We start from the raw sequence: 12,114 nt of genomic DNA on the forward strand, positions 1-12,114 counted from the left end.
CCAGAAAGACAACCAGGAATAGCCTGGTCTTCCTCATTTGTCATTCCTCAATGCCACTATTTGTTTGAACTTCACCAGTGTTCTTTACAGTCTTCCCCTTCCTCATCAGAACGTGAATCTTCCCATTCAAAGTATCCTCCTGTTCTGCAGCGTCCTTAATCACTTGATCTAGAAAACCATTACAAATACATTGCAGAATAACAGAGAAAGTCCCTCAGTGTTGGAAACACACAAACTCACAATTAAGGGTGAAGCCCAAGTGTCACGGTTCCTTCATAGGATGAGGTGTAGCATAGGTGTTCCTTAAATACTTGCCGATAACTTTCTTCATTTAGCTAAAATGTACTAAATGTGTACTACTTTCCAAATACCACACCCACTGAGGACCTTGACCGTCTTAATGATTGAATAATGTAATGAAAAGTAATTCTTCTAAAGAGGTGTTAACAAACTGTTGTTGTGATGTTGGTATTTTAACAGCATTTAAAAACGTACTGAATATAAAATTCTCTATTCATACTTCTAGTCTCATGTTTTTTTGTTTTAGTTGAATGGTCTTCTTAGTAAAAAACCAAAAAAAATTAAAAATGGGTAATGATGGAGCATCTTTGACAGTCGTTTAAAATCCTTATGGGTTTCTGTTGAAGAAATTTGTAGGAAAAAAAAATCCAAAGTCATCACATGGTATACATTAAATGTGTACTGCTGTTTTGTGTATGTCAGTCATAGCTTTAAAAAGTCATTTTTTAAAAATAGTCCTAAATTCATCTTAAGTCTTCCATGTCAGCAGTGAGGTTAGATAGAGAGGAAAAATTATTCCTTTTCTTTTCAAGAGTGTTCACAGCTCTCCAGTCAGCTTTCACTTCCCTGTTATTTCAAACATGAAAATCAATATAAAGCATAATTTCTCCAGTGACTGGTTTATAATCATCTCATTTTCTTCTTTCTTGAATTAACTTTTTTTTTTTTTCTTTTGAGACAGGGTCTTGCTCTGTTGCCCAGGATGAAGTAGAGCAGAATGATCATAGCTTACTACGACTTCCGATTCCTGGGCTCAAGCAATCCCCTCAGCTCAGCCTCCCAAGTAGCTAGGACTACAGGTGTGCATACCACCACGCCTGGCTAATTTTTGTATTTTCTGTAGAGAGGGAGTTCTGCCATGTGGCCTAGGTTGGTCTTTAACATGTGGCCAGGCTCAAGTGATCCACCCACCTTGGCCTCCCAAAGTGCTGATATTATAAGCATGAGCCAACGTTGCCTGGCCAATTATGTGATTTTTAAAAATCCTCTTCATTTATCTATTAAAGTCACTTTAAGATAAAAGTAAATAAGAATAAATGGAGAACTTATACACACAACTTATAAAGATGGTGTTTAATAACCATTTTGATTTGAAGATATTTTAGAATAAAATCTCTACAAGCAAAATCAGAAAGAAAAATGTCACCTATAAATACTTACATGCAGGTAGTGCATAAACAAACACAAGCATGAAGTTCAAGTATGTTTTGTTGGTAATATTCCAGGGCTCCACTCATATTTTTATTTCAATTCCTTTCTTGCCACTCCACCCCTGACTTCGCTAAACAAAGCGCCTATTCTAAAAATGTTCTTTTAGCAAAACATCCAGTTTACTGTTGACTTTGTTACATAGAAAACACGGGAGAGAGAGCACTTATGATCCTATCTTTGGCTGTAAACATTACAAAGGACATTATCTGTAATCTCAAATGATCCCTTCACTACTTTTTTCTCCATCAATTTCCTCTGGACAGAGACTTCGCTCAGTCTTTAAATTTTGCATGACTAAGCCACATTCTCGTTTCTTCCTTGTTTTGAAACAGTTTAAGGTTTGTGTACCTTTTGATTTCAACTCAGTTCAAGATTTTTTAACCATTTTTTCCTCAAGGGGAAAAATTTTAGGCATTATCTGATTGTAAGTTTGGCTCTTCTTTTGTTGAAAACATGCATCTTTTTAGAAAATGTAAATGCTTATCATCTCTTGCTCTAGAAATCTTAGATGAGCCAGACTTTGTATTTGCTTTTGGTGACCTTGCTCCTTAATTTTTCCATGAAAAAGGTGTATGTGTTTTATATTTATTATCATGATCATCATCATGATTGTAGTAAGATACATGTTAAGATATAATTGATCATTTTAGCCATTTTGAAGTGTACAGTTCAGTGACATTATATTTACATGGTTGTGCAACTATCATCACTGCCCATCTCCAGACCTTTTTCGTCATCCCAGCTCAACCTCTCCAACCCTTAAAAATAATTCCCCTATTGCTCCCTCTCCCCAGGCCCTGGTAAGCACCATTCTACTTTCTGTCTCTGTGAATTTGGTGATTCTAGGAACCTGTTCTCATCTCTTCTTCAATCTCTCACAGCTGCCTGTCCTTCCGCATGTCTGCATCTAGACTTTTGCCCTTCCCGCTCACACCCCTCTTCCCTTTCATTTTCTTTTTTCTTTTTTTTTTTTTTTTTGAGATAGAGTCTCACTCTGTTGCCTAGGCTGGATGCAGCGGCATGATCATGGCTCACTACAACCTCCTCCTCCTGGGTTCAAGTGATTCTCCTGCCTCAGCCTCCCAAATAGCTGGTATTATAGGTACCCACCACCACACCTGGCTAATTTTAGTATTTTTAGTAGAGATGGGGTTTCACCATGTTGGCCAGGCGTGTATTGAAATCTGCACCTGGTAATATGTCCGCCTCGGCCTCCCAAAGTTCTGGGATATCAGGCATGAGCCACCACATCCGGCTTATCTTTTATTTTCTATGTACAAAAATGACGCCAGCATCCCCTGGTTTCTAACATCTAAAATGACGCCAGCCTGGATGAGGGTGGTGACAGTAGCAGTTGGATGGAGAGAAGGATATGAACTAGAGAGACTGTGGACTGAGACCATCCAACAGCCACCATCACCACCTTCATTGCCCAGATTATTGCAGCAGTCTTCCTAGTTCATCTTGCCAACTCCCTACCCCTAACCTAGAAAAAAATCCATCATCTTTCTAAATTGCAAATCTGAGCCTGACACTCTTCAAAGCCTCGCTAGCTCCCCATTGCTTTGAGGATAAGATCTAAATCCTTCAGATGACCCGTGAGGCACTTGATCATATCACCTCTGCTCACCTCTTCAGCCCCACCGCTAAATGCTCATGCTTCCAGGAGGCCTGAATTCCTTTTCTATTCCTGTATGACACAGAGAGCTTGTTCCAGCCGTTTCTCTTCCTAACAAACTAACTCTACTCCCTCATCCTCTTTATCTGTCTTACTTCTTTTCATTTCTTTCTGCTAATCCTTCAAATAATAATTGAGACTTAATGAAAACTGAGGAATGGAGAATAATAATTGAGGTGGATAACATTTATTGAACAACTGCTATGAGCTGGGTAATCCTCTGAGTTCTTGAATGTATTTTAGTTCTTATAACAGTGTTATAGAGAAGCTGCTCTCATTATCCCTGTTTTATAGATAAGAATAAATTAAGTAACATGCCCAAGGTTATTATGTAGCAGAAGCAAGTTCAAGCATCAACCGTTAGGTCTGGGTTTTGGGTTTTGGGTTTGTTTTTGTTTTTGTTTTTGAGACAGTGTGTCACTGTCACTCAGGCTGGAGTACAGTGGTGCAATCTCAGGTCACTGCAACCTCTGCCTCCTGAATTCAAGGAATACTCCTGCCTTAGCCTCCCGAGTATCTGGGATTACAAGTGCTCACCAGCATGCCTGGCTAATTTTTGTTTTTTTAGTAGAGATGGGGTTTCACCATGTTGGCCAGGCTGGTCTCGAGCTCCTGACCTCAAGATCTGCCCACCTTGACCTCCCAAAGTGCTGAGATAACAGGCATGAGCCACCATGCCCAGCCTCCCTGATTTTGTTTTGTTTTGTTTGAGATGGTATCTCACTCTGTCGCCCAGGCTGGAGTGCAGTGGCAAGATCTCGGGTCACTACAACCTCTGTCTCCTGGGTTCAAGCAGTTCTCCTGCCTTAGCCTCCCTAGTAGCTGGGGCTACAGGTGCCTGCCACAACACCCAGGTAATTTTTGTATGTTTAGTAGAGACAAGGTTTCACCATGTTGGCCAGGCTGGTCTCAAACTCCTGACCTCAGGTGATCTGCCTGCCTCAGCCTCTCAAAGTGCTGGGATTACAGACGTGAGCTACCATGGCCAGCTGGGCCCCTCCCTGTTCTTAACCACTGATATGCACCGTCCCCATCAGCTTAGATGCCACTTCCTTGAGGATGCCTTCTCTGATTGCTTGGATCTATGTGCAGGTCCTCCTTTGTCACTATTTATTTATCCTATCACAAAATTTACTCAACTCCACTGCAATTGTGTAAAGCAATTCTAAGCTTTACAATTGCTTAGAATTACTTGTTACAGTTGTTAAAATAATTAAGAATTAAGTGAAGACAAGGCGTCTCATTTGTCAGGGCTGGTAAATAGTGGGTACAGTTAATATTTTCAGTGAATGAAGACCACTCTAAGAGCTATAAATGGTTTAGAACAAGAATGTCCCTGGAATTGCAGAGGAAAATAACCTAGAAATGTCCAGAAAAACAGTCATTGTTCCTCTTATTAAGAGAGGAAATAATGCTTTAAAAAAAGAAAAAGGGTGGAGGGGATGTGAAAGGGAGAAAAAGCTCTTTGATTGATGTCAACGAACTATTTCCAGAAAGCTAAGGAGAAGAATGTATATGTAACTTTTAACCTTTAGGTGAGATTTTAAAATATGTATTTACTATAGAAACTAAATTCTTGAATTACATTCAAGGCACATATGACCACTTATGGAAGCTTTTTCTGTTTTTTTTTCTGTTTTCATGATTGAGTTAATAATCCCAACACAAAGCATCTCTGTATAATTAGGGGTTTGTTATGGATCCTTAAGAACCTATCTTTGAGAAGAAAGACTATTACCACCTTTTTGAAAAGATGTTTCTTAGCTCATTCAATATAAGTAACTGTCATTCAGGATATTTGGAGAGAGAATGTATTAAATTGTGCCTCCAAATATCAGTGATCCATTCCTTTCTCAGTAATTAGGACAGGTCTTTCCATGTGTCTGTCTGTCTGGGTGATTCTAGGAGCAGGATTTTAGACTTAGTTGCATACTTGTCTCTTTCATTGTAGCCTTTTCTTTTAGGAGAAAGTGTCAGCTGTCTACACTCTGTTGTTCCTGAACCATCAATTACTTTGTATCCAAGACTGCTCTAGGCATTGGGACTAGAACAGACTCAAAAACCTCTGCCTTCTTGAAGGTTATATTCTCAAAGTGTGTGATTTACCTACAGAATGCTTTAGCTAGATGTCTGGGGAAATGTTTGGTGTTTTTTGCTTGGGTTTTGGCTTTTGGCTTTTCTTAATGAATAGAAGGGAATGGAGGATCATTTCTGAAACTTTACATTACTTTCTTATTTAAAATTTCAATAGATAACAAAAAAGGGCCAAAAAATAAAATTTCAATAGAGCTAACAGATGGATAAATGGTCATTATATTGGGAACCCTCTTCCGAACCTATCACAGGGACAGAAATTCCCCCAAAATTTGCTCCTTTATGAAAGCCCGCATATTGCAAGCTTATCTTTGGGAACAAGGGTGACGGGTAATATATCGGTGGCACATAACAAGTTAGAGTGAAATATTGGAAAAGCATAAGTAGCTATGGCCAAATGCAGAATGGTACCATGGGGTTTGAGGTATGGAAAGAGAATAGGGTAGAGAGTCAGGGTTGGGTTTCTCAGCAGCTGGGAATAGCATGAGGAAATAAAGAGGAGCTGGGAACCAAAGGCGACAGTTCCAAAACAAACCTGTATTTCCTCTCTCATCTGCTCAACCTTGAGAATTTCTCCAGTGTATAGCTCCAAGAACATCTTCGAATTTCAGTTCATATGAATTCTACTTGGAATAGGATATAGGGGGAGGAAAGGAAATAGGAAGTACAGCTAAACATAGAAGTGTTCTCTTTACATCTGAAATATTGAAGGACTGAACAAAGTCCATTGCATGATCTCAAAAAGGGACCATGGTGTACAGAAATTGTGTTCCGGGCAATTCTCTGGCAAATGATCATTGAATCTTACAATAATCTATACATATTATGGCCATTTTGTTTTTGCAAGGCTTACATAAGAATCAGTTTACTTACTCGTGTTTAGTAATTTGTGATTTTCATGCCCTGAGTTTCACATTAACACTAGTGAAGCTAATGTCTAAACTATTTATATAAATACTGTATTATGCATTGTCTTCCTTAATGAAACACAATAAATATGCTTACCCACCCAATGCATTTCCTTCTAAAATTTAACTTTTACTTTTCTCTCTCCACTTTCTCTTTTGAGTTAGGGGTCATCAATCACTTTTTGTGCACCGTCACCCTCATGAGTGTTTGAGATGCAGGGGAGCTCCCAGACCCCAAGCATGGCTTTTGTGTCAGGATGTCATTTATTCTGCCCCCTAAACCCCCTGTTCTTTCCCACTGTAGGGATTTCGACCACTGAGCTGTGAGTACAAGATGGAAAATGTAACCAGGATGGTGGTGTGTGACCTTGGGAACCCTATGGTGTCTGGAACAAATGTAAGAGAAAACCAGAAATATGGACTGATTTCCTTCTAACTAGATTTTACAGGGAACAAATGGAAAGCTCTCCAGTTACCACTCAGCAACTCAGCATCTAGTAGCAACAACAAATTAGGCAGGAAATTGCCAGAGTCGTGGGATTTCACATTATAACCTACACAGAGTGAATCATCTCAGGCTAAGCACAGAAAGATGCATGCTCTTCTATGCTTTCTCTTTAGACTTTACTCTTGGGTGTCTTTTAGTTGCAACAAATCTAAGCAGACTTTGTTTTCACCACAGATATTTTCTTTAAATATTTTTCTTTGAACTCAAAAAGAAATACAATGTAAATAAAAGACTTTAAAAATAACCAAATTAAAACAAAGATTTTAGCAATGGCAATTAAATTAACTTTCATTTCAAATATACCTCCTGTATGAATATCATTCACAGTATTTTGAAATTAAAATACTGTCATAATCCAGTTTTTTAATCAGCTTCACCAAGTCTATATTCTCCATTATTTTACTTGAAGAATAATAAAGAAAAATGTAGTTTTATAGCAAGGGGAAAAAAATAAAGATTAATAATAATCTCCAACGTGCATGAGAAAAAATAGTTCTTTGTGCTTCTCCTCCTCCTCCCCTCCTCCTCCTCCTCCCCCTCCCCTCCTCCTCCTCTTCCTCCTCCTCCTCCTCCTCCCATCCTCCTCCTTCTTTTTCTTGTATTTCTCCTGTTTGTTTCCAGGTTTAGGAACTTTTCATTCAGGATTACTTTCAGACAATAAATTAATTTTATCCAATTACAGTTAAGTTTATGCATGGTAACTTGTAATAGATGATATTACAGTAGCAATTATTTTATGAACTAAAATCAGAAAAAAATTTCTGAACTCTGAAAGTACTAACAACATAAATTGAATATACATATTCTTCTATTCAAAATTATATGTTTATTATTACCAATGAAATAGCCTGTTTCAAAGAAACTTCACGGAAAATCGTAATTATATAGGTTTGTATTAAAACAACCTCCCAAAGTGTATTCCAAAGAGTGCTAGTCCCTTGAGAGCAGCCTTTAAAAGGGAGTTATATGGTCACTGTTGAATGTCATGTTCTTCCTTGGGAGATTCAGGTATGTATTTGCATTTTAAAGATGCTGATAAGTCTTTCAATTAATAAACCTTTTAGCCTGATGTTTCACACATTTACTTGAGCATTTGAAACTTTTCTCAAGTTAGACTATTGTGCTAGAATGATATTTTTGCTCTTTTATGCTCTAATGTTGCATTGATCTTGGGTATTCAAAAATGTGCTGAAACTATAGTAAACTTACTTCTTGGGGCAAAAATAAGTATTTAAATGACAAGTACATTCCTATAACAGATTTTTTTGTTGGTTACCATGGATTGATTGTCCTCTCGGTTATAAATTCATCACTGGGAAGAGGGGAGCTTTTTTATGTTATTTTACTGAATTTTCAAAACGAGCCTATGTGTCAAGTATTTTCTTTATATTATGGATGAGAAAACTGAAGCTCAGAGAAGTCAAATGAATTGGGCAAAGCCTCGCAGAGGGTAAAGGTTAGAATGAAGATTCAAACCGAGCCTTACCTCAAAGCCTATGTTCTAACTGGTCTGCAACATGGTGAAAAGTCCTTGGATAAAAACTAATGAATAACAGATGAGACTTTAAAATGAAGCCATGAAAAAGAGCATGGGATGTCTACTCTGAGATATTAGAACATTTTTCACTATAATAGTCCTTTTATCTAGAAGCTAATGAATCGTTTTGCTAGTTTTTGAGAAAAATCCAACCACCTAATTTAATATGAAGAGAGTTACCTAAGGCAAAAGAGAACTGAATGGATGTGGTAGAATAGTGTTAGCATCTGTAGGTGACTGGTCACTCATTCCTTTTTCAATATTAGAAGTGTTACATCTAGACCAGAGGCCATCTAAGGGTAATCTTGGAACAAAACTGGCCACCAGTATCCTTAAAAATGGAGGGAAAATCCCAGTGTGGTCTTAACCACAAATGTGTTTATGTGAAAGGATGCCAATTCATTTTACCAGCAAATAATCCTTAGAAGTCAGGGAAGTAAATTGTTTATATTCATTTATCTCTGAGGGCCATAGTAGAAGAAACCTAATAGCTTTCTTATCTCATTCTTTAATGCCCTTAAACACATCAAATTTTATTGCATTCTGTTTTGTTATAAAACACTTTGATTTGTTTTCTTCATTTTGTACTTTAAAAAGAATACTCTCAGTGGGTTGTGGTAAAATTCCAAATGTAAAAGCAGTGCTAAAGGTTTTAAAAGCATCATAAATTGCTAGGAATGTTTACTTCTATCTAATATCTTTTAAAAATCATTTTCAAGTGATTTTGTATTTTAACTTAACAAAATATTCAAAGTAGTCTTCAGAAGCTTTGCTTCTGATTTTTAAATAGTAAAGTCATTTTCATAGAGTAGCTATAGTAATATAAGATGTTTATATGCCAATAAGATTTATAACAGGTTGCAAATGTTCTCATGGGAAGATTTTTTTAAAAAAATGGTGGGGTCAATGAAAGCACTTTAAAATCAATGCCATGAGATCTGGTGTTTGGTACTAGTTAAGGACATATGCGCCTCTTACCAGTATGAAATTGTCACACCTTCACTGGGTCTTCATCATCCCATGCTGATTGTTCTATAAGGAAAACCAACATTAGGTCGCCTCTATTGCAATATGGTAAGATTTCTATCACTGGAAATGAGCAAACAAGAACACACCCTCATCTAACTCTGTCGCCAGGCTGGAGTGCAGTGGTGTGATCTTGGTTCACTGCAACCTCTGTCTCCCAGGTTCCAGAGATTCTCCTGCCTCGGCCTCCCAAGTAGCTGGGATTACAGGAATGCGCCGCCACATCCAGCTAATTTTTTGTAGTTTTAGTAGAGATGGGGTTTCACCATGTTGGCCAGGATGGTCTCGATCTCCTGACCTTGTGATCTACCCGCCTCAGCCTCCCAAAGTGCTGAGATTACAGGCGTGAGCCACCGTGCCTGGCCACTCTCATCATTCTTTTGGCAATTTTTATTGCACTGCTTCTATATGCCAGGTTCCAAGTTAGAGTAGCAATATAAAGATAAAAACATACCATCTTCATTCAATGAGAAACTCAAAATTAGCAGTGTCATAAGTTGAGTGGTGGAAGAGTGGTAAAAAACAGAGAGAGAATACAAATGAGAACAATTCTGCCTGACCCAGCCCATAGAATTACAGGATGTATTGCAGGAGATGTATCCTGTCCTGAGCTTTGAGGCATGAGTTAGAGGTTCTTCAAGTAGAAAAGGCAAGAAAAAGCCAAAAGACTTCTAAAGAAAAGAGAAGAGCATGTGCAGACACCTGATAGAAAATTGCTCCTTTGAAATCATTAAACATTTCATCCAGCCAGACACCGTGGCTCGCGCCTGTAATCCCAGCACTTTGGGAGGCCAAGGCTGTCAGGAGTAGGAGACCAGCCTGATCAACATGGGGAAACCCCATTTCTACTAAAAATACAAAAATTAGCTGGGAGTGGTGGCGCATTCCTATAATTCCAGCTACTCAAGAGGCTGAGGCAGGAGAATTGCTTGAACCTGGGAGGCGGAGGTTGCAGTGAGCTGAGATAGGGCCACTGCACTCCAGTCTGGGGGACAGAGCAAGACTCTGTTTCAAAAAAAAAAATTATCCTTGCATAATGGCTTATAATTAAGACATATCTGAGTTTAAGTACCAGCTATACCTTTTATCAGCTATGATACTTTGAGCAAGTTACATTGAAATGGGAAAACACCTACCTGTAGGACTGTTTGGAGCAATGAATGATAGGACAAATGTAAAGCTGCCAGGACAGTACATGGCTCGAAGCATATTCATTAAGGGCTGGTGAACTGCTGCTGCTGATTTATGACAAAAGAGGCGATTGATTATTAGTTCATATTGTTACTGATTCATATGAATATGAGGTTTTGTTAGTGGTTTGATTCTGCTACTGTAGTGGCTGTGATAACAGATTTGAAAGTCGGCTTGCAGGGATTTCAATTCTAGCTCTGTGGTTTATTTGCACTCCACCTGGAGCAAGGTACTTCATCTCTCTAATCCTCAGGTTGCTGCTCAATTGTATAATGTCATCAATAACAGCCCCTAACTCAGAGTGCTTTTTGGGGACTACGTGAGATCATGTGTGTAAGGCATAGTACAGTGCTTGGAAAAGAAAGTAACATAATATTACAGATGTGTTAACTATTAATTTAACTTCCTTATTTATATCATCACTAGATTTATTTTCCCAATGTTTTTATCTATTTCCAGGTTATAAAAATGATAAAAACAATTTTAAAAATTTATAAAAATAAAAAAGGAGAAAATAATCCATATAACTGTAACCTCAACTAGAACATATTATTCTGAAACATTTTCCTATAGTACCTCTGCACTCCTGTACTGTAGATGAATTTTTCAATTTGTAGACTTTTAAACCCATAGCTGAGATGCATTGCACATAAACATTGTAGCCCTCATTCATTGTTGATTGTTACTACATTAGAAGCATTTTCCACATTGTTGCATTGACTTCACAGCTATAATTTCAATGACTATATAAATGTCCATCAAATAGAAGCATCATAGTTTTCTAAGTCAATTTCTGGCCAAATGTGGTGGTTCACGCTCGTAATCTCAGCACTTTGGGAGGCCAAGGCAGGAGAATTGCATGTAACCAGGGGTTCAAGAGCAGACTAGACTCTGTCTCTACAAATAACAAAAAAGTTAACCAGGTGTGGTGGTGTGCATCTCTGGTCCCAGCTACTTGGGAGGCTAAGGAAGGAGGATCACTTGAGCCTGGGAAGTTGAGGCTGCAGTGAGCCATGCTCACATTACTGCACTCCAGCCTGGGTGACAGAGTGAGACCCTGTCTCATCAATCAATCAATCAGTCAATCAGTTTCTTCTCATAGCTTTGGATTGTTTTCAATTTAACACACAAAAAGGTGGCAGGAGAAAAGGCAGTACAGGACTAAACGGAGAGAGAACCAACCTGTACCGTGACCTGAATCTTCTGGGCCCTGCAGTTCTTTGCACGACTTCTCTCAGCTCTCAGCCGCCTGGGGTAGAAGCAGAACAAAGGAGAGTTACGGGGATCCAGGGTGGCGTTTTGCAGAATGACTTACTAAATATTTTTATGTTGTGTACAAGCTACTCTCATGTAATAACTTTGTGTATTGTATGATTTTATTTTATTTTTTAGTACTCTCTGGGCCTCCGATTTGCAGTTCCACGTCTTGAGAAAACAAACATGAGCATTAACTTCGATCTCCAAATCAGAAGGTTAGACCTTTACATGCCTACGTTATTGACAGCACTCAACAGAAAAGAGATCCAAAGTGAAATGATGCCACTTGTCAGGGTCATTTGCCTTAAAAGCTCTTCTGAAATTAGCACCCAGACTTTCATAGCTCATTTCTTCTTTGCTTTTCTCCATTGTTTCTGTTATTTCAACATTTTAGGGGTTTTGA

The 12,114-nt window shown here is 38.4% G+C and overlaps 1 protein-coding gene across 1 annotated transcript in view; it reads left to right on the forward strand.

Moving 5' to 3' along the window:
• ITGA8 (integrin subunit alpha 8) overlaps window positions 1-12,114 on the forward strand; it is a 187,509-nt gene that overhangs the window by 107,523 nt on the left and 67,872 nt on the right. Inside the window, 2 exon segments of the mRNA XM_064368406.1 lie at window positions 6,497-6,589; window positions 11,847-11,926. Of these exon segments, the coding sequence (XP_064224476.1) occupies window positions 6,497-6,589; window positions 11,847-11,926 (173 nt within the window).

This window comes from Aotus nancymaae, unplaced genomic scaffold (assembly GCF_030222135.1).
Source record: "Aotus nancymaae isolate 86718 unplaced genomic scaffold, 86718_ANA_hifiasm-v0.15.2.pri h1tg000077l, whole genome shotgun sequence".
Classification (NCBI taxonomy): Eukaryota; Metazoa; Chordata; class Mammalia; order Primates; family Aotidae; genus Aotus; species Aotus nancymaae.